The sequence below is a fragment of the Atractosteus spatula genome, chromosome 9 (genome assembly GCF_055471065.1).
Source record: "Atractosteus spatula isolate fAtrSpa1 chromosome 9, fAtrSpa1.hap1, whole genome shotgun sequence".
Classification (NCBI taxonomy): domain Eukaryota; kingdom Metazoa; phylum Chordata; class Actinopteri; order Semionotiformes; family Lepisosteidae; genus Atractosteus; species Atractosteus spatula.
The window spans coordinates 3,379,260-3,406,758 of NC_142714.1; the positions used below are offsets into that span (position 1 = coordinate 3,379,260).

The 27,499-nt window shown below is 46.6% G+C and overlaps 2 protein-coding genes across 5 annotated transcripts in view; both read right to left on the minus strand.

The window, feature by feature from the left end:
• ttc7b (tetratricopeptide repeat domain 7B) overlaps nucleotides 1-17,540 on the minus strand; it is a 57,030-nt gene extending 39,490 nt beyond the window's left edge. For all 3 annotated transcript variants that reach the window (XM_088924417.1, XM_088924416.1, XM_088924418.1), the window contains exons 1-5: nucleotides 17,332-17,540; nucleotides 14,801-14,955; nucleotides 13,967-14,135; nucleotides 9,771-9,901; nucleotides 4,461-4,582 (exon numbers count right to left, since the gene is read on the minus strand). In XM_088924417.1, coding sequence (XP_088780543.1) covers nucleotides 4,461-4,582; nucleotides 9,771-9,901; nucleotides 13,967-14,135; nucleotides 14,801-14,955; nucleotides 17,332-17,452 — 698 coding nt within the window. In that variant the 5' untranslated portion in view covers nucleotides 17,453-17,540. The remainder of the gene's footprint in view (nucleotides 1-4,460; nucleotides 4,583-9,770; nucleotides 9,902-13,966; nucleotides 14,136-14,800; nucleotides 14,956-17,331) is intronic.
• A 1,641-nt stretch (nucleotides 17,541-19,181) lies between these two features.
• brms1la (BRMS1 like transcriptional repressor a) lies at nucleotides 19,182-25,881 on the minus strand. Of its 2 annotated transcripts, XM_088924419.1 has the most exons (10): nucleotides 25,470-25,881; nucleotides 24,751-24,841; nucleotides 24,409-24,536; nucleotides 24,062-24,141; nucleotides 23,791-23,887; nucleotides 23,089-23,178; nucleotides 22,229-22,293; nucleotides 21,773-21,812; nucleotides 21,144-21,270; nucleotides 19,182-21,001 (listed from the first exon to the last, which is right to left on the minus strand). In XM_088924419.1, the coding sequence occupies exons 1-10, from the start codon at nucleotides 25,603-25,605 to the stop codon at nucleotides 20,884-20,886; spliced, it is 972 nt and encodes a 323-aa protein (XP_088780545.1). In that variant the 5' UTR covers nucleotides 25,606-25,881; the 3' UTR covers nucleotides 19,182-20,883. The 2 variants fall into 2 exon arrangements, with proteins under 2 accessions (XP_088780545.1, XP_088780547.1); XM_088924421.1 differs by lacking the exon at nucleotides 21,773-21,812.
• Nucleotides 25,882-27,499: the final 1,618 nt, after the last annotated feature.

Sequence of the window (27,499 nt, forward strand, 5' to 3'; positions counted from 1 at the left end):
CCATCCCACTGGAACTGTTCTACTTTACTCATGTGCTGCTCTAGATCAAAACAGATCTTTTTAAACACATGCTGTATGTTTCCTTAGAAATGCTGCGGAACAGAGCCCTGTCTGATATTGTGTGCAATGATTTTTCAGAACAGGCACAATGATGTGAAGCTAATCTAATGTACAGACAAGGGCAAACTGAGAAAACTTCATATGTGCAGAAACCTTTTAAATGGCTTTCTAAAGCAGTCTGATCAATAAAATAAACTCTTTAATTTTGCTGTACTCTCTCCAAGGCTCTTTAACATTAAACATATTCATTAACATGCCATTTTTATTCCAACAACCTTCACTATAATTACTTGCTAACATCCAATTACATACAGTGTTTGGAATTCCTAAAATAGGAATCCAAGGGAAGCGTTCTGAAAAATAATTAATTACCTTCTGTATTTTATCACTGACATTTCAGTAAATATCAAGTTCCAGTAAACACACGCACAAAAAACAGGGCTGGTAAATGGGAGCTCAAAATCTCTTATTGGAAATGTGACGGTAACCGCAAAGAGGGGCATTCTGGTCCAGGTCATTCACAAGGGGTTTCAATGTGCTGCCTGTGCTTTGTTGTCATTTAAAGCTGAAGGAGTCACGTCACAATATCTTCACCAAGACTAAGTTCAGGTCCAGACAGAGACATGGTCAGTCCATTGACCCTTGAACCCATATACCCACCCTGTGCCACCTCACCTTCAGAAGCAAAACCTTTCCCACTCAGTGCTCCGCAGTCAGCTCTGACAGGCAACAGTCCACTTGGCAATGTGTTACAGCCTGGCCTGGCATCAGAGCAATAAAACTCCAGCCAGTGTTTAACAGGTAGAGGCAATGGGCAGACGAAGCTGTGTCTCCTGTGTGCTAACCCCCTGTGAAGCCCTAAAGATTTGCATAAGGGGGACTGCTTTTTCACCTTTCACCAGGCTAGTGGATAAGGAAGAAGAAATTAAATTGAGAATCCAGAATCCCTTTAAGGCACTTATCACATCCCTGCACAGCTTGCCTACTGCAACACGTCTCCGAAGGTGACCTGATATTTAGCTAAGGTACATCTGCATGTTGTCAAATTCCACATCAGTCCAGCCATGAAGGTATCACTGAGCGCTACAGCAAACTGATAAATCACTGCGGGAGTCTAAAAATTGTTTCTTCTTCTTCTTAACTGCTGCAGCACACAGAAGAAAAAACTAGAACCTGAAGCTATTTTAAGAGAAATGCAAACAGATGAGGCAAGAGGCTGAACAAATATTTGGTTCCTACAGGTAGAGGTTTGAAGAACAGCCTCCTGTTTACACACATCTACAGCTCTCCCACTCCTCTCCAGCAGTGCCTGTGCCAGGAGTGGACAGTGCTCAAGCACTCCCTTGCCCTTAACCTTGGGCCACACAGTTTGTATTTATCAGAGGGTTGGGCCTAAAACTGTTTAAGGGCAAAGTAGAGACCTTTTTTTGCTTCCAGGGCAAGGGCAAGACAGTTTATATCAATGACTGTGTTTAAATGTCAGGAGGAACATTTCTCTGAAGAACAAACCTGCCATAAAAGAGTCAGGTGTAATTCTCCTACTGCAAGTAAGAGCAGTAAACATCAGGATGAAAGAACTGCAGGTATGAAACAGAATGGTTAGCCACATTTCACAATATGGATCAATATGCCTCTTATGATCTCAGAAACAAATTTCTGTTATTTCAGTTTTAGTTGAGCAATTTACAACTCCCTACAAGGACACCCAGTCCTCTTCATTTCACTGTCATCAGATGACACTCAATTAAAACTGCTTTCTTGAGAAAACACCTGTTAAGCTGTGCGATGAAGAAATGCTGAGAATCTGCTAATTAAAAACTCGGTCACCACCACATGCCTGCTTGCACGTATTCAGGTACCCTTCAGAAGTCTTTGAGATTTCTGAAGGCATTCTTTCCTGTTATTCAGACGCATCACCCTTCCGGATGTGCTCCTGGCTTCGGCACTCAGACGCAGCTCGGGGGGGAAGGCAGGGAACCATGGCGCGGGGTCGGCACAGAGCAGTACGGCCAGGGCCCCGCTGGGCCCCACTGGGCCCCCTGCCTTCCTTCAGTAATCCCAGTAATCCCAGGCTGCGCCCAACACGGCAGACCGCGGGGATCAACCAGCTCAGCTGCATTCCTAATTCCGAGCTCCTGCTGCAGCCGCTTACACACAGGGTGGAGCTGGGAAGGGGAAACTAACAGCGCGGCCGAAGGCCCGTCACTTCAGCGCTGCAGGGAAGGGACGGGGGGCAGCACTGACATGTCCCAAATAACAACAGCGTTCTTATCTATTCTGCCCCACCAGCCCTCACCACATCCTCCACTCCTGCGCTGAAAGCCAGGCTGGGTGCCTCCTACAGTAGTGTCAGATGTGTGTGGAAGACAGGCGCAGCGGCTGGAACACGGTACAGGTCTAGACGGCTGAAAGACAGCCAGATCAAGGTGAAATCTACAGGGTGGCAACAGTGTTGATGATTACCGCACATTAGAGCCGATGTCATTTAGTTGAATTTCTCAAACCCTAGAGACTCTTTTTAATATCTTAGCCATCTCTTTGTTATTCAAGTATTTGCAATTATAAACTCACTCCCTCTTTAGACTTCCGTGCAGTTAGCCATGTGCTCATGCCACAGTATTCCTGTTCAATGAATATTTAACCATTTAACAGTACTGACAAGAAAAATGCATCCTGATTATATTTATGAAGGCGTTTGACCAATGTTCGCAAGTTGCCCTTTATCCCTGTTAATCTGAAATATACTGATCAAATAATAACCCCGATCAGCGGCTCCCTCTGGATTGCTCAAGACAGTGATGAGAATACCTGTACATTATTATCAACAGAAGAGAGAAATAATATAAAAAGAAAAACATATAGACCATAGTTTTTGTTCCTATTGTACTAAGAAGAAGCTTGTTTTGTGATTGTGTTAAGAGGAAGGGGATGATTAAAATAGTGAGCTAGACAGCTGAGACTTATCCCTGCTCTTTCTTTTTAGGATGAATAAATCCTGTTTGCACCATACAGCAGATCAAACATCGTTCCTCCAACATCAGAAGAAACTCTTATTCCCGAATATCTGCAAAGGGAACAGTTCAGGCAGGGGACAGCTGGGCGAGCTGCTGCTGGAGTGGAGGTGTGCTGGGCGGAAAGGGGGACACTCGCACAGCGGGGGTCAGAGGTCAGAGGTCACAGAGGTCAGCGGGAGCCAGCGGAAAACAGGAATGAGGGAAGACTCGCTCACGTGAAGGACCCCCCAAGGCAAGATCGAACAGCGACACAGCACGGCATTCACAGTCCCCATACAACAGGCTACCGATGGGAGGCAGGCCACGGGCAATGTATTACTATAGCATAGCCAGTCTACCATATACCTATCTGCGTTGCTGCTTTTAAACCAAATGGACAACTCCTTAGCTGTGAAGCTGCTGTGGTCGAGTGCAAATAGGAGTCAGGGCGCTCCTATTTAAAGCAGATCTGCAGTCCATCACTGTCCCATTCCCCAGTGCGTGCTGAGTCCACCATGCCATGCCAATAAACACACAGTGCTACAGGTGTGCTGAAGGCAGGGGCACTTGCAGTTGATAGAAAGCATTAAAAAAAGGGAAATTTTTTAATCTAAATTGAAAAAAGAGCTTTAAAAGGTATTATCTGTAAATGAAAAACACATATTTCAGCTCTCTCTAGTGCTTGACAAAAGAAGCTGCTCTTTCAAGGAATATCTAAAACATCGTCTCTGAAACTGCCTCTGAACATTAGGGGTACTCTGTCTTCAGACCCTGCCCATGCAGAACTACAAAAGGCCGACACTGAGAACCACTGAGGACATGCAGCCACTGTTCAGATGTGTGTTAATGAAGTGATGACGGGGGAATGCTCCAGTGCTGGACTTTCTAGGAGGGGTATCGCACGACCTGATAGCCTAGACTAGACTCTATTTAAAAAAGGCAGAAAAGACACCTACTGTTGTTCTTCACATAAATTTAACCTGAAATGTAAGTGAGAGTGACAAACATCATGCCGTAAATGAGCTTGTTCAACTACAAATTATAATCTTGATCACATTTTTATTGTGCAGTTGCTACCTGTGTGCTCAGTACCTGCAACCCCAAATGGATAATGCATGAAACTTAAAATATAAAACTATTTTAAATACAAAAATGAAGGAAAAGGTGTTTCATGCTTTCATCTATAATGCACCAAAAATAAAATGCAATGAAGTATTATTGTAGTTCTTCTACATCGACGCATTACATATCATACACATCTAGGTGTTTATGAAAGGATGCTGCCAAAGACCAACATCAGTGCTGCACATTAATACTGCATTAGGAACTGCAACACTCAACAAAGCCCTTTGATCTAGAAGCTGAAAGGCTATCTTGTGAAGTGGTGTATCTGAGGATCTTTCTTACCCATTTTTGAAGTGGATGACATGAGCTCTTTGAAGGCCTGTTTCCAGGAAGTATCCCAGCTCCTGCTCCTGGGAGACAGGGCCTGGTTTGGGGCTCCGGTTGTGGAGCCCTGTGCTCAGAGCCTGGAGAGGAAAAACACACGTGACAGCCTCAGTCCACCAGCCCGTCTCAGGGCATTTACACAGGAGCAGCAGAACATAATAAAGTTTACAAATGCAGTTAGCCCTTTAATTACTGTTGAAAAGATGATAATAAGGTACAAACATAGTCATTTATATAGGCAAGGTATTCAAGCTCCGCATTTACAATTGTAAACTGACAGTCTAAGTCAGTCCTGCCTGAAACATGCTGTGCTAGCACTGCCTTGAATTCAGTCTAAATCATTCTGAATTTTCTTAGCACTTCCACAGCTGTTTTGGAGTCACCTGCAGTATGAAATTGACTAGTATGCTAACTGCACCAAAAATCAAGATCATTAATATAAATTAAAATCAGATATGGACCTAATAGAGGTCTCTGCAGTACTCCGCTAATAACATCACCTCAGTCCCAGCATTCACCCCTTTCCTGTGGTGTTTTCTACCCATTAGCCATTTCTAGATCCAAAGACCTGAGTAATGATGCTTACTGCATACAGTTGGAGAAATAATCTTTTATGAGGAACTTAATCAAAAGCTTTCTGAAAATCTAAATATACCATACCATATGCTCAGTGTGTATCCAGTACTGCTGTTACTAACAAGCTAGTTAAAGCCTACCTTTTCTAAATTCATGTTGACTATACCCTAGAATTCGATGGCCATAAAGATGATCTTCTGGTTGAGGTCTAATTATTGTTCCTTACCAGTAATGGAACTAAGGCATATTGATCTGTAATTGATCTTTGATGGTCTTTGACAGCAATTCAAACATTCTGCAGTATTCCAACAGCAATTCATGTTTTGCCATTAAAAGGTAAGAATGGTTAATGCTGATTCCAGGAGAAACTGAAATGAACTATAGTTATCACAAATGTCAGACATCAAACCCAGAGGAACATCCGCTTTCTAAAAAACAAAAGGAAAATGAAAAACTGCCATTTAAGCTGAAATCAGAGACAGCTGTTCAGCTTGATCAGTCTTTCTCAGCTGAACAGCATGTATCTGGGTCAGTACAGAGCTCTCCACCCACATAGCTTTCATGCACCAGTGCTAGGAATCAAGTGTGTGCACACTGACACTGTTCCTGCAGTTGCCAGCTTTTTACTGCACCACCACATGTGTTCTGAAATCACACAGCAGGCAGGTCAAAATGGAGCGGTCTAAAACAACCTACGAAACCAGAGCCCCTAAGGTACAGAACTGCAGTTATTAGAGAAACCTCAGGAAGGGGAACAGCATACCCCATACAGCACCTTTCTGTGACTGACTCAGCACTCCTCAGAGGACTGTGTCTTCAGTTCCTTTCACATATGTGGGAGGGACATATCTGCAACAGTCAAAGCTTTACTAAGGAAGACCCACGCCAGGGTATAGGAATGAGACCACAGCAAGGAAAAAAACAAGGTCTGAAGAGTGTCTTGGTATAGCTCAGTAAGCTATACGACTGTTTCATCCACAGCTATCCTCCGTTTAACCCACTAAACTTACACATTGATTTTCACAGCCATCCTGAATACCAAACCAGTCTAACCAGTAAAACTGAACAGATCACTCCCATGGAGGAACTTAACGCTGGTACAGATGTATTGGACAAAATACCTGAGGTGATACAGAATGAAAACAAAAGTATAAAGCACAATAGATATATCTGATATCTAAAACACTCCCTGTCGGGTGTACCAAATTTCTGCTATGAGATGTTTTTTTATCTCATTCGGCAAATGTTAAACCCTACACTTCTGCTTGTATCTGTTGACTTCTGCAGGTGCTACAGGATGAAAGCAGGGTTATGACCTGGTTTTAAATGTCCCTATCAATCAATGATGACAGGTGCCTGCTTTAAAGAGCACACAAAGTGAGCTCAGAAAGACGCAATGCTCAATAAATACCATCACATGGTACCAGATTCTGTGTGTATGTGCTACTGAATATTCCACAGTATCAATCTGCAAACCGCACAGAATCAAATACATGCTCCTCATTAAAAAGTGCATTTTGTCAGCTTTCCCACAGTTATACTACTTTTGCATACGAGTAGGGAGAACAGTCAGACACTACAGTGAGATTATAGACAAATAGGAGCAATCTATGTCTAAGACAGAATGTAACAAGACCGATATTTCTGGTTCTACTGCACCTGTAACTGACTTATTTAAGGAAGGATTTTATGCAAATACACTCAGCTGTGCTTAAGGTTGATGTGAAGGAAAAAATAATGTCAGGAAACAACAGAACTTTAAAACCTTTTACAATCAACGTTCTTGGATCAATGAATTTTAGGGGTAAAACTCCTTCTAAATGTGTGCGCTTCGTGTCCATCCCACTAGCTCTTCACTCCTGATCCATTACTGTCGGATCAGCACCCCCATTTAAATACGAACACAACTGTTTCAATGTGGAGAAAGCTGTCCCTCTAGTGGGAGCCAAACTGTATTCACAGTTCTAAAAACGATCCAGAGTGATTTCTGTCAGATTGGAGCCACTCAGAGAGCACGCACTCAGGATCTGGATGCAGAACAGTCTCATCAAGGGCAAATGAGGCTTGCATTCGGGAATCCTTGAGAGCCAATTAAGGATAAATTTAGCTGAAAATCACGCCGTATTTGACAATGGGGGTATGCACATCCCTCTAAATCACAGTTAAGAGTCTAATTATGTAGAACAAGAGCAAAGCAAGGTCCCTCTGTCAAAGTTCTGACCTCATCATCTTCAAAATAGTTCAAAGGCACCCGAAAGGTAAATCACCTCTCTCTGCGGTTCCGAGCCCTGTCCTTTCACAGTCCTTCACTGTAAATGAACTTCCTCCGGAGAGCCTGCACGGCTGGCATGGCTGACATTTACCAAGACCCTGTTCCAGGATGGTACACATGGTGATGGAACCAGTCCTGACTGGTTTCACATTCAACATGAAGCTTCACTGCAGGAATCTCAGAGCCAGAGACCTGTGTGGGACCACAGGGTTTTTTTTAGCACACTGCTAAGGGTTTAGCACACTGCTAAGGGTTTTATCCCAGAGCTTGCTGTAAACTTTACTAAATATTACCGGAGCTTAAGGCAATAATATAAACACGACAGAATACATTTACAAACCAGGCACACTTTAAACTGATTAAATATTAATCCTGGGTCATTAAGGTAGAGTTTCATTACTCACAAGATTTATAGTGCCATAAATTGCTGTAAAACAGATCTGTCCTCCAGGTAAGCACTTTAGTTCTTTCAAGAGCATCCCTCCTTTCATCCTCCCAGCAACCAATATACAAAACTAACATACAAAAAAGGAATTAGAGACTGATGTTTACATCAAAAGCTTTGTTTTATATCTGCTTAAAGTTTCATGTCAGGAGGTTTCTATGTACAGATGGCTATGCAAATGCAAACTCAAGGACACAAACACCAGAGCGGTTTTAACAAACCTGAAACCCTGTGAGCTTTCCTGAAATACGAAGAAAATCTGTCCACAGAACAGAAGCATGCTAATTAATGTACAGAATTTAATTAGCTCAGTAAAACTGCAGACAGCACTTTCTACTGCTCGGGAAAACAGTGTGCTGAATCAACAGCACACACATACTTCTTATTTCTTTCCAGAGATCTGTTCACAATGCATTCAGAGGCTTGCTAGAACAGTTGAGTCTGGTGCTTTTCCCCCAGAAAGGCCTGCTCTGAACCAGATCTCCTCTTACAGCAGCAGTAAGGGGAACACAGGCACTCCTGCAGGATCACTGTTCCAATACGGAGTTTGACGTTTAAAGGAACAGGGAGAAAGCAATATGGGTAGCAGAGGTGCTTTTCACAATAGGCTGGTGCTGAGCAGAGACCCTCTTGCAGTTGGCACACACAGATTTTTCCCCAAGCCCAAACAGCGCTGGAGTCGAGGGGGAGCCCACTGGGAGGGGAAGGCTGCCACACCAGTGTGACTGAGCCCAGCGATGAAGAAACGGCCACAGCGGTGCGCTCAGTCCCCGCAGACCAGATCAACAACAGATTTCGAACGCACAGCCTGTCATTGCCCCTCAGCACGGAGCCCTCCTGTGGTGGCCAGCTGCGCAGGCACAGAAGATGCCCCCCGGGGGGGCCGGACCAGAGTGTGAGTTACACCAGCGGGTCAGGAGGGGGGAGGTGTGCCAAAGGCACGAGCAAGCAAAGCCATTCTTCTCTTGACTACCTGTTTATACACGTTATACCAATCAGTCCTGTACACCACTTTAAGCATATTTGCAGCAAACAGCTAAAAGAAAGCTCTTTCAAAATGCACGTGATGAAGCTTAATGGAGCCTGTTTCCTAAAACTCCGATGACTGTGGCGGGCACTTGAAAACGTTTCTCTTTCATTAATGCAGCAATGAACCACTAGGTACTGCTAATATGCAAAGATGGAAAAGCATGTAAAAGTGACAAAACAATCAAATTGAATCTCACAGAAGAGGATGCTACAAGTTCACCACAGCAGCAGTAACAACGTGCTGCAGTGCTTGTCCTACCACAGCTACACGTAGGCAACGTGAACTGGCCTGGGAATAACAACTGCTTCACAGGGGACGACAAGCTCCATGTGTGCTTCCAAAAGGATTCCTTCCCAAACAGCCATGAGTGCACAGGAAGAAGAGGGCTGCTCGGCTATTGAGGAGTGTGTTTCGTATTGCACTCGAGACCTTTCTGATCAAGGTCTTTATGCTACGAGCCACTGTTTCCTCAGGCTACACAGAAACACACGCCGCCATCAAAACGCACTGAACCCTGCCAAGGGGGACTCTGTTTGTCCAGGGAGGCCGGAGCCAGATGTCCACCATCACCTTGGACAAGCATTCCTATGAACCCTGGAAGAGCAGCTCAACAAAAAAAGTGTTTGTATTTCCCAATAGTATAAAAGCACAAAACACAAAGACTAGACGCTATCGTTACCGCACTGTATCTCTCAAAACAAAGCAGATTAATCCCCAAAACCACCCGAGTAACATATAAAGGTTAGGACCCTTATTTCCCCAGTGTGCAAACCACCCACTCTGTAGCAGATTCATTTGGTGGACAGTACACACACAGCTTGTCAGCTGGAAAAATCAGGCTTTGCACTACATCTCGTTTGTATACTCATTCCAGCACGTGCCTTTACCTTGACGTGTTTACAAAGGTCTTAAATATCTGGTATAGAAGTCAAGGATCTGTTATACCTTTTCCATTTCCTGGAGGTAGAGCAGAGCAATATCCCCGGATTTCTCATAGCAAGTGATGATCTCTTGGTCCTGATCCGTATTCCGATTGCTCACCGGAGACGCCACTGGCACCTTCTCTAAGCACAGACCTAGAACATAAAAAATCAAGGTCTCATTACTCTGGACTGACTGGGTCCTGCTTGCCAGTGGTACCACTGATCACACAGCACTGCTCCGTCCAGGTCTTCTCTGAGAAGCGGGGCGGAAAGCCAAGTCACACTGCTGCGGCTGGGTTTCCAGAAACTCTAGGAATAAAGCCATTTTACTATTTTTTACCAAAATAGTCAGATGAATGTGATTAAAGGACAAATAGTCGGCAAGGTATTCAGTGATGGCCTGCAGACAGCATGGAAAATGTGAGTAAACATGAGCATAACATCGGACCTCCTGAAATATAAATCTGAGAGGCGATCAAAGCTTTGCAGACGCGCGACAGAAATAGAAGTACTTCTTAATGTTTTATCAGGTACCCGGTGACACCGCTCAGAGCGCTGGGGCAGCAGTGTGACGGCACAAGGCAACAGGACATGACTGGCCATACACGACTGTACCCTGGGAGGTGCACGTTTCACACGCCGCTGTGCGAAAACACAAGGCTTGGCGACTGGGAAACGTGCACCTCCACCTACTAACACACGAGCAAGTCACGAGCAGGACGAGGGGCTCGCGCTGTGCGGCCCCAGGGGCTGAAGGTACGAGAGAGCAGCTCGAGAGGCTTGGGGAAGGAACAAGAAATTCCCAGCCGGACTGCCTTGGAAACACACGGGAATTTCGGGACACGGAGGAAAATTCCTGTCGTGCCCGCCATCTTTCAAAACTGTAATAGCACAATCTGTTCATGGTTAACAGCAGCTGTTGATTTCCTATCCACGACCTGACACGCATATCGAAGTTTGGGCAGCCTCCTACACGACCCACTCAGCAATCAGGTGGCTAAGCCCTGGATCCAGCACTGCTCAATTAGGAAGGCAAGCACTCACAGAGCACTCCCCAGGGAGGCTGCCTAACTTCATCCACCATATTAATAAAACTTTGCCAAAGGCACACAGGAATACAGAATCATATATTAGAAACTGTGTTATTGAAGAGAGAGGTCAGACAAAAAAAAACAAACAAACAGATTAAGGCCTCCGATTCTACATGTGTTGGATACTCCACTATCCGACTGCACACTGATAAACACCCAGCACAAAAGAGGGTGTCTTTTTCATTAGGGAAACTAAACGTTAGCCTCCTGTGTACACAGCACCTGTACGCTGACAGCCTCAGCTCCAAGACAAGACAGGGCAGCCTTCTGAATATGGGGCTGGGAGGGGGGTGGCACCTGTGGTGAACTGTTCTTCTGCTAAAGGGCATTATTTTTTAAAACATTACGGTACGCTTCTGCGTAAAAAGCTGATACCTTCAGGGTGCATCGCAGTAGCAGTGTTTTCTAAAGTGCGCCGCGAGGGAGAAATGCCTTGTGCTGCTTTGCCCTCTGCAAAAAGAAAACCCTGAAAGGAAAGACTTGTGTTGCCTTATATAGAATTACGGCCGCGCGCTGGCCAAGCTTAACACGAGCGGCAGGATTCGACTGCCCCGACACATATCCCTAATTCACAACTGTGTGGCACTTTCACAGGCTCCTAACAGCCCGCTGCTGCTCTAGACAGAGCCCAGCGAGGCCTGATCAAGTGACTAATTAAATTTAAATAAGAGTAAAGAGCTCATTACAAAATTATAAGAGTCTGGATTCATCTGGAAAGCCCTTTCTTTCCGAGTCTGAAATTCAACACAAATGATCCTTTCTGTGAGAGGGCATTCTTAAAAAAGCAAAGCGATAAGCTTGTTCAATTATAATAAGTGAAACACCCCAGGAAACTGTAGTAGGACCATTACTCTTCCTAATCTTTATCAGTAATCTTGATTCTGGGACAGTTCGTAAGTTAGTCATGTAACACAGAGAATACCAAATTTAGGAGCATGAGAAAAAACTTTGAAGGAACCGCACATGAAATTCAAAAAGATCTGACCAAATTCGGGAATGGGCAAACAGCTGGCAGATGCAGAGAAGGGGGTTAGAGCAGAAGGCAGCAGAAATGTGAACTAAGTTAACACATCATTTACATCTTCTAGACATCTGGAGAATCAATAAAAATGTAGAGCGAATGTTAGAATTTGTTAATACTTCAGAACTGAAATCAAGGGATGTTATGTTAGAACTGTAAAATGCACTTGTGACACCTCATTTAGAAAACTATCAGACAAAAAATATATTTCTGCTCCACAATTAGTCCAGATAAGAGCAACCAGGCACGTTCCTAGGCTTAAAGAGATGTCCTACACTGACAGGCTAAAAGACCTGAATCTTTTTAGTGTTGAATACGGAAGTCTACCAAGGGTCCTGAAGGAAATACTGAAAATCCTAAAAGGGTCACAACCCACTGGAGCCACTGGAGCCAGAATCAATAGCGATACACGAACCAGAGGACACAAGAGAGAGCTCTGAGGAAGTGCAAACTCAGAACAGGAGGCACTTCTGTACCCAAAGTGTTAGTCTGGAAGTCTGGAAGGTCCCCACCCCTGTTACTGAGAAGGATATTCAGATCTGTTAAGTACTAGTAAACGAATGAGCTAGACTGAGGAAGGTACTTACTCCAGTATATACCCTGCAGCATAAATGAGTTCTCTCCTACTGCTACAGCTAATTAAAATGTATTCTCAATTATTTTCATTTATTTTTTATTCTCAAATAATTATTTTTCATTTATAACCAATACCAAAAAAACATCAAAGCGTGGCTTGTCATCCTACAAGACATAAAGATGACCGTAAATAATAAGATAAATGACAGTTTCACCAAGCACAGAGCAAAGCTTACTCTTAAATTTGAGGTGACACTGCCATCACCTGCCAGGAAACCTTCATTACAACTTGACCGCAGCTCAGCCAGTTAGCCAAACCACAGAACAAAAAGTAGCATTTTTTTGTGCTGTTTCGTGGAAAATTACTCCGAACATCTCTCCTTGGGGTAAGGTAAACTGTATTCAAATGACAGCCTGATTACTTGAAATTACATGGAAATATAATGATATACAGAAATTGCTGTCAAATGCTGGCCTTCAAAAAGAAAAAAAAAACATAATTCCACGTATGTTTTGAAACCAAATATCTGACAGCCAGCAGTCACAGTGAAGGCAGCACAAGTGTTGAGCCACCCACTGCCGGGAACTTGCTCATTCCTAGTGAGCGCTGTGCTGGAAGCTTAAGGCCCTAGGCCTGGATGGGATGCCAGCCTGTCACACTGCAGGGAACACGCAGGCACGCAAGATTTGGAAGACAGCAATCAACCTGTTCTGTCGGTCTCTGGACGGCGGAAGGAAAGGTGCTTCAGGAGAAAACCCAAGAGACTAGCCACAGAAGGGTCCGCGGGCGGGAATCGTACCAGGGACCCGGGAGCTGTGAAGCAGAAGCACTGACCACCATGACTCCGTATCGCTGTGCTGTCGCAAACCTTCACCCCGGCACTGGAGAAAACCCCTGTCTGCACACTGCACGCTGCGTGAGGATGAGAAACCCACACTTTGCACCCAGCTACCGCTGTACCCAAAGGACACTCCTTCCAAAGGCTAAAAACACAAACACCGAAGAAGGCTCCACGGGCGAAACGTTCCGTTTTCTTTCTTCTTTTTTTCAGCATGGAATAAACCTATTACTTGTTCCTTTGCAGCCTAGGCATGCTGACGCAGCTGCCCGCCTAAAAACATAAACGTCACGCCACTGGTTTGAGAACACAGGAACTGAACAATCCCCGGCCTTACAAACACAAAAACACATCCGGGTGGTGAGAACACACGGGAGCTGCTGGCCCCGGGCTGTACTGCTTCCGCTGCTCCAGGGTCCTGGATCGGGTCCCGACTCGGGAACGTTCTCCCCATGCCTGCGTGGGTTTTCTCCCGCGTGTTCCAGTTTAACTCCAGCTGCCAAGGGCAGGCCGTGAACGCTCCGGTTGAAGGAAATTCCCACTGCGTACAGCACCGCTGGCCCACAGAGAAACAGATTCAGGCGAGAGGGATGGACAGGGCTGCTTCCTCTCACCCGAGTCCCTGCTGATGTTCCGCTCTGGTCTGCTCGGCGGAACGGGCACCCCGCTGGGGTCGGGGGGCAGGACTCACCCTTCGTGGCGTAAGCTTCTGCGATCATCGACAGGCGGTACATGGGGATCCCCACCAGCTGCACCTCATCCAGTCCCACCCTGGAGTAGATGCCGGTGGCCTCTCTGTAGTCCCCCTCCACGTAGCTCAGCTTGGCCATCAGCAGGTGGGCTTCCTGCATGTACTCAGACTTGGGGGAAACAAAACGAGTAACGTGCTGTCAATAAGAGAGCTGCTGCAAGCCGTCAAAAGGGATTTCTGACTGGCTTCGAATCATCTAGGAAGTAATGTGGCTGACGATAAGTCTATTCGCTCCCACCCACTGCGTAACAGGTGAAGCGCGTTACACCAGAGAGATGTTAATAACATGCAAGCTGCTGTAGTTAAACCGAGACCTTTTAAGTCCACAGAAAACCTGCTGGCTCGCTTGCCAAGGTGGTAAATATCTGGCCTTTAGAAGGGCAAAAGAGAAGAGCCGACTAACACCCTGTCTTCTGCATTAGATCAGTTAATATCAGCCACCTGAACTTCTCTCCACCCCTCTCTGCCCCATGGGCAGAGGAGAAGATGTTTTAGAGAGAAATCAGGGGGTGCAGGATTTCTGCAGCTCTTGGAAGGAAAGCAAATTGGACCCGGCAGCCAATGAAGTCGGACGACTTCCAGCGCAACTAAGAGTCCCAACACAGCGGGGCGAAGAGAGCTCAGCGCCGGTCGGGAAAGTGCTCAGCCTTTGTTTCCAGATTGCCGTTTTCAGTAAGGAGCACTGAATTGAGGACTCCTCTAGTGCTCTTCACAGGTCGGTGACCCAAACTGCACCGGGACCGAGGACGTCCCCTCCCTTCCCTGCGGCCTCACCTTCAGGTTCCCTCGGTCCAGCGCGGCCGTCAGGTGCTTCCTGACCTCCACCAGCTGGGGCCTGGCCCCCCGCGGGCTGTAGCCCTGCTTGATGGGGTTCTCTTTCAGGTACTGCTGGAGCTTGGCCTCCCCCAGCAGCAGCTCTCCCAGGTCATCTGCCAGACAGACCACACCGCCGGTCAGAGTGCGCCCCCAGCAGTGCGGCCTGGTACCCCCAGGGTCGCCCGCTACAGGCACTCACACAGCCAATCCCAGCTGCTGCTTCCTTCCATCTGACTGCCTTCCTGTGTGCAATCTAGCAGAGGCTGGTAACACAGCATAGCTGCCTACTGGTGTTGTGCTCTTCATGCGTGTCAAACCTGTAATATTTCACATCGGGTCCCACACGTACTGTATGCCTATTTCAGACCTCACTAGTTTAGCACCGATTCAAGTCCAGCTGTTGATGTCGTGATTGTTTTTCACCCTGTGATTCGGAAAGGGGGTAATAATGTTTGGCATTTTCAACAATTATTTAAAAACACCCTTGAAATTAACATAGAACTAACCTCAGTGTTAGCACGGTGTTTGCTAATTTTGTGGGATGCCCCTAGTTCTTGTATTGTAAAACAAAGTTCTACAAGAGGATTAAAATAAAATGAACATGCTGGTTCTTAAGAGTGAACAAAGCAACGCAAAAGAGTTAAACACCCCACCAGTCCTGTTGATCCTACTTCAAAACCCACAGAACCATGCAACTACTTTTTTTCCCTAGATACACAAATGAGGATTTTGCAACTCAGCTAAGAAAGCAGATGACAGATTATGCGTGTTATATGATGCTCATCCTCATGGGCTGAAATAATGGTCAGGAACACACATTCCAAGTTGGATTACAAATCCCAAACAGTCTTGCTTGTACTGCCCTCATGTGTTCTAATCGGATTTGACATCAGCATTAACACTAAATGTGCGAAAAATTCACACGTAAAACTGAAGATTTTTTTCCCACATATGTCACAGCAGGAGAGAAATTAGACTATTTCCACGCAAATGTGTTCAAGGAGCTATCTGAAGAGGTTTAAGTGACAATAATGTGCGTTTTTAGAAGCAGCTTATGTTTGAGTTTCACTGCAGGTGTACATGGTCAATAAAGCAGGCAAACTGAACTTGTGCTACTCGACCTGTCGTGATGTTAAGTCGGACAGATGCCCTGTGACTAGTCAAGGCATCACCATGTGAATTAGGTCAAGACGTGACAGGCTCTGTAAGACCCTTTAAAAACATGGATGTGAAATTCCTGAGCATTTCCAGCTAAGCCAGGGACTCTCAATTCTAGACCCATTGCGTTTCTGAAGTCACTTCAAATTTCCGAAGTCTGAGTGGAAGAGAATGAGTTGCGAAGGTACCAGCCAGGCAGTGAAGCATTTAGCTCTGAGCTCGGCTGCAGTGAAAGCCAGCAGGTGTGGGGGGGGCCCAGGGTCAGGAATGGGAGCCCCTGATCTCAGCACATTATTGCTTTGCTAATCCTGGACTGTTCAATGTCCTCGTGATTTATCCGGGATTCCAAATTCCACTTGTTATCCTGCACGGCCCGTACGCTTTACTTAAATAATGGCTGAAGCCAAACACAGCAGCAGATCATAACGCTCCAGGACGTGAATTTGAAGCAACCCTGGTACCAAAAAGCCTGGTGTCTGTACAGGTCTTCAGTCCAGCTGGAGGGCCAGAGAGTTTCTGGTTTTCCTTCCAACTGAGACCTTAATTACATAATTGAAAGTACTTATTTGCTTGATTGGACAGTCTGAGGCCGTTCCTTGTTCTTAAGAAGCTGGAGACTGAGAGACCAAGAAAGGCTGTTGGACACAGTCCCCTGGGGCTCTCTGAAGACGTCTCTGCGGTCACCTGACCACACATCCGTAGGCATCTTTCACTCATTGCAGTAGCTCGGGCTGTCCTACCGACCTACTAGAAATTCACAGCTTACTACAGAAACTAGGAATATGACCATCACTGAATTTTAACTAGCGCTTAAAATGTGAAATATGTTTCGTCTATGCAACCAGATGACAAAGCTCTTAATTATTTTCGAATAACACTAAAAGCAGCGATTCACACTTTTCTCGAGATTGTCTCATCATTACCGCGACAGCACAGGTCTCACTACCTCAAACTTCAGCAAACACACAACTCTCTAACTACAATTTTCACAAAAGCCCTTTTCTTCCAAGACCCACATCAACTGACAAATTGAATGTCAGACTGTCTACCCGAGTGAGAATACTAAGTCTAATAAAAAATTAGCACACGGGATCAACCTATAAATATGAATAGGTAATGTTATTTATTTACGTTGTGCTCCCCAGCGAAAACACACTTTAAAAAGCTGCGCCTCCTGGTTCAGTCACCAGATCTATGCCATTCATTTCGGCTGTCAGACCAGCTCCGCGCACTCCCCGGCAGCGCTTGCGTCAGGAAACGCCGAGGCTTCTCCCCGCTGCACAGGCCTCAAGCCGTACTTCCTCTACATAGGGTCCCTTTGCGGTTCCTACCGTTTGATATTAGTTTGGCAGACAGCTGCCGAACCAGCTCCGGGATCCTGTCCCACTGGCCCTCGGACCGGCAGCGCTCGATCTCGGTCTCTAACCGGGACCCCGACTTTTTCGCTGCCATCTTTCCCCAGAAGCCGCGTACCGGGGGTCTAGGATGAGAGACCAAAACAAGCCGGGGTGGCAACAACGGCTTCACCGGGGGGAAACCAGCAGAGTAAAACAGCGACACCCAACGGTCTGCGAATTAACAAATAATCCCTCAAATGACAATTACTGTATTTTACCGGATACTGGCTTTCTATTTTTTTTTTAATTTAACATTTAACGTTTAGAGGGGGTATGTCGTTTTGAGTAAATACACCCCTTTATCCTCACAAATGGCTATAATACTTAACCACAAACGCTTAACCACATAAGATTGTGGTTAAATATCCGTCAATCCGAAAAGATTCCATAAGGAATCAATTTCAGTTATATTCTGGTACGAAGGTGAAATTTGACTTAAAAGAGATTTTGATTAAACGGGAAAGAACAGAATAACCCACGGGATAGGCCCACATCACACACGGTTCCAACTGGACGGCATTCCTGCCTTTCTTCAGAGGATACAAGCGGATCCAGCTCTCATTCTGGATGCTGACATACGAACAGAACAGGCTCAGAATCTAATTACTACTTTCGTTGTTGCTTTCAGTATCTATTTTACCCTACTGCCTGTACAGAACTATACAGGGTTGTTTGTATCGGCTACCAGCTGCATTCCATTATGGCCATTCCAGGAGCTCTGCAGGTAATTCCCAAAAACACCCAGGCCATCAGTCTGGATCACGAATCCTTTTCTTTCCAGTACAATCCATCACTTAAAGCAGTTACTTAACAAACACTGTATGTAGTCTATAAAACTCACAACATCAGGGTTGTAAAAGACCACAGCTGGAGAATGCTGCAGTTTGTGGAACACTAATCTGCCCAAGGAGAATTGACCGCTTATATTTTTTCAGTTGGTTTTTCTGCTAATTTCACGTCAGAGGGTCTCCCGTCAGCTTTTAACACTCTCAAGGGAGGAATCGGAACTTGTTTTTCTGCAGGAGCACATTTTCTCACATTAAAGTTCAGATGTCTCAAGACAAGCTGTCCTGACATCTGTTTGATCTTTCAAATGTAATGGGTGTGCTTGGTGACTGCTTAACAGAAGGAAGAAAAAAACAAACTAAAAAAAGTCATTTCTGGACACGCTGTTTGGAGTCTTCGCACTGTAGCATTTTAATGTACCGATAAATTGTAACAATTAACAATTTAATAAAGGTTTAAAAACATGAATAAAAGAGGTAAGTTGTTTTTTCCATGTATTTTGCGTTCATCTGACTAAGGCATATTTCAGTAATTGTACATGCATTTTATCTACGTTGAAATACGCTATACAAAAGTAAAACAATTGCACGGGAGAAAATGTGGTACTATATCAGCAGATCAGTTTACGTCATAATATCAATATTTTCAAATTATTAAATTTTCAAATTCCTCCAAACACATAATTTTAACTATGAAATTAATAATTACCAAAAGCCAGTTGTATGTTAAACTTGTTTTGTCAAATAGGAAAAACAAACGTTTGCAAACTGGCCCTGTAAACACTGGAGTCTCACTCATTACTTTGGGTTATGCCAAGGACTTTCAAAGAAAATCCATGCTTCTTTTTAAAAAAAAACAAATATTTCTCAAATTTAAAATCAGGCCAAGAAAAATGGGTCCCAGCAACGTCTGGTGATGAAGAAACTCATCTCTTCACCCAGCCTATCAACTGTGATCTTAAATAGAAACAGAAAACAAAACCCCTTTTACAGTTGTGTACCTTTTGCAAAATTGCATGTTTCCCATTCATTTTATTGAATACATATTGAAATAACAATACATACTGAAATACCCAATACATTTTGAAATACCTGATACATGCTGAATTGCACTGGGTCACATTTGCAGTTTGTAATGCGTAAAAAATCCCGGGCGTCACACCCATGTCCACATGAACTGATGCAGCCTCACTGTCACTGTGGCGGGGCACCAGTGAAAATAATGTGCACAGCACGGGGCCTTAACACAACGGCAGTACAGAATGAGGGGAGTTATTGTACAACCGTCACCATACTGAGAATAGCAGCAGTGAAACCAGTCAGCCCTTAATCGAGTACCACTGAACACGTCTTTTAACACACGCTTCAAGTCCATTCATGCGTTCGTATTCACGATGGTAAAATACATTGAAATGTGGCATGTCTTGAGTGCACCGCTCTGAAGGTTTTAATGTGGCACAGGGTAGGTACTGCCTTAGACAACATCTCCTCTGTACTTTACCAGGTGCAAAGGATTAAAGTACACATATACAGGACTCTCGGAGGAGTGACGGTTCCTGTACACATGCTGCTAATAGGGACATTGGCCACGATAGGCGTCAGGTGGTTTTAATACATGCAAGACGTCCAGTGCAGCAGGCGCTCTAGAACTGTCGGGTAGAGTTCACATTTCCGTTTAACCTCTGCTGTCACCCTGCCCATATAAAATAGAAGCAAACCTCATTCTCAGTTTCTAGTTCACAAGAACGTACACCGCGAACATGAAAGAAAAAAAAAAGGCAAAAACTAGACCGACATAAGTATGTGACAATACACGACCTGTGATTCCTAAGGACTGAAAAATAGGGACCTGTACATGGTTAATTCAGTTTGTTCCCAGTACACAGAATCCTACTCGACTTGTTTGGCACTGTATACAGGCCCTGTGGTATTTACAAGTGGGAGGCAAAGTTCAGTATTTGCATCAACCTATTTGATACATTAATTATCCCTTTTTACATATTGGAAACGTCCTTTCCCATTCCCCTCGCACATTTTCACAAACTAGACTGCGGACGCCTCACACAGGCTCCAGAGGTCGATGAGCCGGGTGGCCAGTGCCTGAAAGCTTTAATACTGTACTGGAAGGAACACGGTAAAAGAAACCAGGAGCAGCAGTACTCTGTATGAGGTAAACATATCAACACTTCAAAAGGAAAGGAAAGACTCTTTACATGGAGGAGAGGAGACACGCTAGAGAGACTTTGAGACTGGCACCGAGTACGGCCAAGATCGAAATCGAGCAAGAGCAGCCACCAGAACGAGAGATTCGGGTATGTTTCTTTGTTTCCCACACTCTCGCGTACTGGCAGTACACAGACAGAGGCTGCTCTTCGAGAGGAGTTTCCAGTGCTCGCTGCTGGAGGGGAGGGAGCGCAGTCCAGTCTAAGTCTCTCCCCGGTCTCCCCAGCGACCGCAGCATCTCTCCCCCTCTCTGGCGCAGAGGAGCCCGAGGATGGACGGCCTAGCGCAGACGCTACAACGGCAGGTTTGAAAACCCGGGGACTGCTACCTGCGCACGCCTCACAGAGCAGCAGCACGCCCAACGAGAAAACAGAACGGATCAGCGTTTAACAACAGAAAATGGTCTTTAAAACAGGAGAAGATAGATGTAATGGCACGATGTCACATTCCCGTGGAGGAAACACAGGCCCGGGGATAACTAAGAGTGCTTTATGGTGTATTTGCCTTTCTGGAGCTGAGAAATGTATAGCTTAGATTTGCTGCCGTCCAGTCGTTTAAACCACACTTCATCATGGTTAATGGTTGTTATAATGGCACTACAAGGAAGAAATAAGAGAAGAACAATTAAAAACAAAACAACTTCTTCGACAAACACATTTACAGCACACACGCAACAGTCTGGAAGACCTCCAAACCATTCCGCGAACCAGTGAAGACAAGCCCGAGAGCAGACGTCACCTGGTGGGGTATTCGTCTTTCTTATCGATGCATATCGTCTGCCCCCGGCTGTACCACTCCCCGTCGTAGAACAGGCGGCCCTCCTCCGACCGCGCGCTGTGCTGGTGTTTGTCGCTCTTTGCTGGGACTGGGAGGCAGAAAGAGGCACGGTTTACAACACACACCCCCTCCTCCGCAGACCGGCGCTGTCAGGACAGGCCTCCAGAAGACACCCACAGACCCGCAGCTTCTGAGACTCGATTCAAAATTCACACAAATACCCCTTCTCGTCCCTCCTCGCTTCTTCTGGAGCGTCAATGTGCACAATAACCATAAAAGTATGTGCTTCGTGTTCATTCTGATAACAGAAAACATGACTTTCTGTCATGTGATGTTGCTTTTTGTCATATTCAGTTTATTTGGTTTTGAAACGGGCCTCTAGGTCATAAAAGATGGAAACATGAATCACAGTAAAGTCATCCCTTTCTCAAAGAGTGCTCCAGATGAGAGGCATCTTGCCATGACAGGCACTGAAAACCAGCCTCCCTAGGAAGAGAGCAAGTGCCTGGCACCCCAGAAGCACGAAAGGAAATGCAGCTGTGCGTGTGACCTGAAGAAAGGCAGATAAAGGAACACAAGCTTGAACTCACCGTCGTGCTTTACTCTGTGCGGCCCCAAAGTCGCCATTGCCTAGAGCACATGAGACAAGACATTGAGGTACAGGGTGGGCATGGAACACAAGCACACACAAGAGCCAGCGTTGCGGATCTCATTCTGGGGCAGGGAGTGTTCCATTACTAACGGAAATAACCTCTCCTCTTCTGGGCTCACACCTGCCTTCCTGGATTTAACCTCCCTCCTGCACTGCCTCTTTCTCTGTTGTGTTTTGTTTTGCTATAAGTCTTCTTCCTTGCTTTTTTCTTCAGGAAGGCAAGTCAGCCTCTGAGCTGTGCTAGCCCAAGGGTACAACACAGATGTGCTATTTTTACTATCCACACATCGGCCGCAATATTACACAGGCTGTCCGGTTAGACTGCCGCTCTGAGTCTGCTGTACTGTGGAAGACGAGGCAGATTTGATTTTTAAGCATCGTTTGTACCGCATACCTTCCTTATCGTAGTCCAGTCTTCAAGTACATCGAGGTCTTGCAGCATGTAAACGATATATGGTCGTGGGAACGTTAAAGTTAATGCACTGGGGGAAGCTTTAGACAGAAGCTAATGCTTAAACCTAGAACTGATTTATACAGATACCAACTGGTGTTTCCATCATACACCCATCCAGTTTGGGATTTGCCAACAATAATCATTTGTGACCACAGCAATCCCAGGTGGGAGAAACGCCTTCTGACCGCCCTCTTCCAGCGGTCGAAGGAGAGTCACATCGGCACACCCCGGATTGAGTTGTCCCAACCTCCTGTTCCCGAATCCCACTCGAACCCGAGACGCCTGATGCACAGCTGAGCCACGAGACCGACAGCACACCCAGCGTGGTCACCGTCTGCACCTGGGCACGCATGCAAGCCGAGCTGTGAAAACACACGCTTGCTGCCGCAGGTCAAGGTGAACTTTCAGGCCAACGAGAGCACGGGGACTTGTGCAGAGGGTTTGCAATGTGACTCCAGAGAGCACCTAGAGCTGCTCCTCAGCACTCAGTCCCTTCTCACAGCCACAGCTGCGTCCCTGCTTCCCACAGGCTCCAGCACACCGCAGGACAGAGACACAGCAGCGTCCCTGCTTCCCACAGGCTCCAGCACACCGCAGGACAGAGACACAGCAGCGTCCCTGCTTCCCACAGGCTCCAGCACACCGCAGGACAGAGACACAGCAGCGTCCCTGCTTCCCACAGGCTCCAGCACACCGTAGGACAGAGACACAGCAGCATCCCGGCCTGTCAGCAGACAGCCATTGCTCACTGCGCCCAGGGCGTCCGAAACCCCCGGCTTAAGAAACACAGAGAAGGATATCGGAGACGACAATGGGCTTCTTCTTCTTGTCAGGGCTGAAGGGATCTTTCTTCTTGTTCTTCCTCGACTGCAGTTCATCGTTCCAGAGTTCTGCAACCATACAACCGAAAGGCTGTTTTTGTCCAACTGCCTGTTACTGTTTATCCCATTACTACAGAAGCTGACACAAGGCATCTGAAATCCAACTCAAACTACTATTTACAAATGCAGAAAACAAGTGGTAAACGTTCTGTGGAATTAACAGCCTTACAATTATAAAAGAGTGCATGCTGAAACCATGTTGAACCTTGAGTCATCCATAACTAATGACAGTTCTAGGCTCATTCCAGTCCCAACCCCTAGGATTCACTGTAATCCTGCAAATATATACGTATGTTTTAGTAACAGTGCTGGACATGGGCAAAGATTTGGGGGCGTAACCCCAGCACTAACTCACCCTGACCCTACCCTTGCCTTTAACCAAATCTTTACCCTAAAATATGCCCATTAGACCTTGCCCACGTCCTGCAGAATTTACAACAGATGATGCAAACCAGAGGTTGCAATGAAAAGCAATTGTGTTTGCTCCACTTTCAAAACTCTGCCAAGAGGCACAGGGACTGGTGGGGAGAGGCCGAAGCCCAGGGCAGGCTGAGGCTGCCCCAGCTGCAGCGGGGTGGCGTCGGTGGGGCTCCAAGCCCGCCCGGGTCCTGTCAGACGTACCCGAGGTGATGTCAATACTGTGGCGGTCCTCTTCCAGGCGCCGGATCTTCTCTTCCAGCTCGTTCTGCACCGTGTCGAACAGGAGCAGCTTTTCGCTCTGAGCGAAGGAGGCAAGGGAAAAAAAACTGACTCGTCAGCCAAGTTGCCACGCCTCCCGACAGGTAAAACTCACCTCAGGGAAAAAAAAAATCGCAATAACGTAACATTCATTTTAATTAAAACAGCCACTTAGTTACACAACTTCAGCGAGTTCAGGGACCGGGTTTCTCACCTCCCAGTGCTGAAATGCCGCTTGGATCTCGCAGTCGTACTTGTTCTTCACCGATTCCAGACACAGCTCTCTGTAAATCCCTGGAGATGGGAGAGGAAAAGCAGTTTACAGCCTCCAGCTTAAACTCCCTCCTGGAATGATCTTCCCTCTTTAGACCTTGATGCGTTGTTCTGGGGCCAGCATTGCCCCGAGAGACATGGCATTTCACTCAAAAGAAAAAAAAACAGCGTATTTCTAAAAAAAAAGCTTGAATGCTCTCAATGAGTGCAGGTTTGGAGAACGGAACAGGGAAGGGTTATAACACACAGCTGTCCTCCCACAGCCCTGGAGTCAGGACTCACACACACCTGCCACCTTCGTCCTGATCTGCATATTCTCCTGCAGAGTGGCCAGGGGCTCCAGGTATTCGGGTGCCTTTCCTGCGATGACTTCTTGCAGTTTGGCATCCACCTGGCTGAGCCTTTCCTTATACAGCCTAAACAGAAGGGAGACAAAAGGAAATGAGCATCTTCCTACCAATTCAGCTTGTTTTCCACAGATCCTGGGGCTTCCTGAAAACTCCCCCCTTCAGAAAGTGGCTGGGGAAAATTTCAGCGTCCCTTACTCGAGTTTAAAAATGGTAAAGTGGGTATCGAAGGCAAGACATTTGAGCGCCTCGTTCATTAAAAACGCAACGCGGATCTCCTTACTGGTCTTTGAGGTCCGTGAACTGTTTCTCCAGGTTGGTCATTTCGTCTAAGCACTCCATTCTCCTCCGCTCGCAGTCTTCATCGTCCATCTCTGCTCCGTGCAAAAAAAGAGAGAAACACACACACACACAGACAGAAACAAGTAAATCCGGCTTCACGCACAAGGCGAATCTCCCAACCCTTGCGGCCACAGTATCGCTCTGCATGTTGGCAGGAGCTACAGCCAGACTCCGGGCAGGGAACGGGTGGTTACTGCGCTCCAAAAAACACTGCAAAAACTAAAACACGTGGAATAAGCAGCCCGCAGATTTTCAAAGCCGTCACAAAATAACTCCCGAGCAGTAACGGCGCACCGGGCGGTGCGACAGCTCCGGTCCTGCAGACGCGCTCGCGTGTGTCCAGCGGCTACAGATGCGCCCCCCCACGATCAACACTTGGGGTTCCCGGTCGGCGGTACGAGAAGCTCCCACCTTCTCCGTACCTGTCTCGGCCGAACCGGGGGAGACCCCCTCCGACCGAAGAGAAGCACAGCAAGACCGGCGCTAAAACCCCTGGGTCCACAGTTGAGAACAGAAAGCTCCTCGCACCCCTCCAGCGGAGGCGAGTGTCTGTGCTCCCCGGGGTGAGCCATGCTATCGATCGGCACCGGCGGACCGGACGTGATCGACGTGGCTCAGGCAACGTTTCCCGGGACCTGAAGCGATCGGCGGCCACCCCACCTGAACTGTCTCCATCTTCAGACACGGACGAGCTGTCGGTGTCCTCCTCGTCCGAGGTGCTCCCCTCTTGCTCCGGGTAGTCCACCTCCATTTCTTCGTGGTTGCTTTCCTTTTTGTCCCGCGAGTGCACCGGCATCGCCCCTTCGGTGTACCCTAAATACCGGCTGGCAAAACCCGCAAAAACTCACCGGTCCCCCTGTTTGCAAAAAAATAAACAGACGCAAAAATGCCAGTGACTGACAACAGCCTGGCGAATTTCAGATTTTGAGCTGCAAATACGGACTCTAACAATGGCCAATCACACACAACTGGAGAAATAGACCTCTCGATTCGACCAACCCACTCCAAAAAGGGATACGTTTAATGTAAGACAAGGATGGTTGACTGGCGCGTTTTTGTTGTTTTTTTTCTTGTTTTCCCTTTGGTTTTCTGGGACTTGTAGTCTTATGAGCCACGTGATTGTGTTGAAGGCGGCGGGGACAAGGGAGGGGTTGAACTACATTTTCCAAAAGTCTGTTTTTCACTTTGCAAACGCCACGGCCCACTTCCGGGGTTGATGTGACATAACCGCATTCAAGAGCAGGACGATCTCCTCTGTTCGGTTCTCCCCGGAATACTTCGGGTAATTCCGATTTGATGTGGGCGGTGCCAGCCTCCGCTATTCAGACATTATATATCGAGTTAACAGCAAGTGATTTCTTAATGCTTTAACATCTTAAACGAAATTTTTAGAGAGCAGTTCATTCTGCCTCAGATTAGGCCTCCCAAATGTGTATTTGTAAGGGTTTAAAATAAACAAAGACATTTACAGTACTGTAAAAGGGAGAACTTTTTCCCCAAGGTTGGAATTATGCTCTTTTGATTTTATCGCAATGTCCCCTGTTTTGTATTTGGGTACTGTACAGTGAGATACTATTGAGAAAGAGAAGACAGTTCATCTAAATTTCATTCTGTGGAAGATGACTGACTGCAGTTGTGCTGTATGTTAATTCCTTACACCTATATAGCGCTTTCTGGACACTCCATTCAAAGCTCTTTACAGGTCATGGGGATCCCCTCCACCCCCACCTGGATGATACGCCAGTCCGCTCCCCACACACCAGCTCTCAGTGGGAAGGAGAGCAGAGTGATGAAGCCAGTTCAGAGATGGAGATTATTATTAGGAGGCCATGATTGGTAAGGGCCAATGGGAAATTTGGCCAGGACACTGGGGTTACACCCCTACTCTTTTCGAGAAACGCCCTAGGATTTTTAATGACCACAGAGAGTCAGGACCTCAGTTTTACATCTCATCCGAAGGACGGCGCCTGTTTACAGTATAGTGTCCCCGTCACTATACTGGGGCATTAGGACCCACACAGACCGCAGGGTGAGCACAACCCTGCTGGCCCCACTCACCCCTCTCCCAGCAGCAGCCTCAGCTCTCCCAGGAGTCTCCCCTCCAGGTGCTGGCCAGGCTCACACCTGCTGAGCTCCAGTGGGGAGCTGCAGGGTGATATGGCTGCTGGCCATCTTATGTATTGTAACGCAACGGGGGCTCAGGCGGGCGCCCTTGCCGCATCGGGTTCGAGCCCCGGACGGTGTGGGGCCGACCTTGCGTTACAGTATCTTAGTGTTCAGTGTACAGTTTAACAAAAACACGTATTTTTTCAGTCACCCAAGGGTTATTCCATGTCCGCTTGGTTGTGGTTTCTGGGTGCAGTATGCTGGCTAATAAGGAATCCGAGCCTCCAAACAAACCCCGTCTCCGAACAGATCAAAACAAACCAAAAGGGTGTGAGAAACGCGACTCTGGGCTCTTGGCCAGGCTGGCGCAGCGGTGCCGTGTGAGCAATCCCACCACACGAGTGCGCTCCTGGGTTCGATTCGGGCTCCGAGCCCCTGTGGCCGGTGACGGACCGGTGGCCTGTCCAAGGTGTGCTCCCAGTGTAGAAATACACCATCGGGACGGAGGGTGTGCATCGAATGTCTTTCGAAAGAAAAACAAAACAGGTCTGAAAGTATAGCCAATACGATTTCTTTCCTCGCGA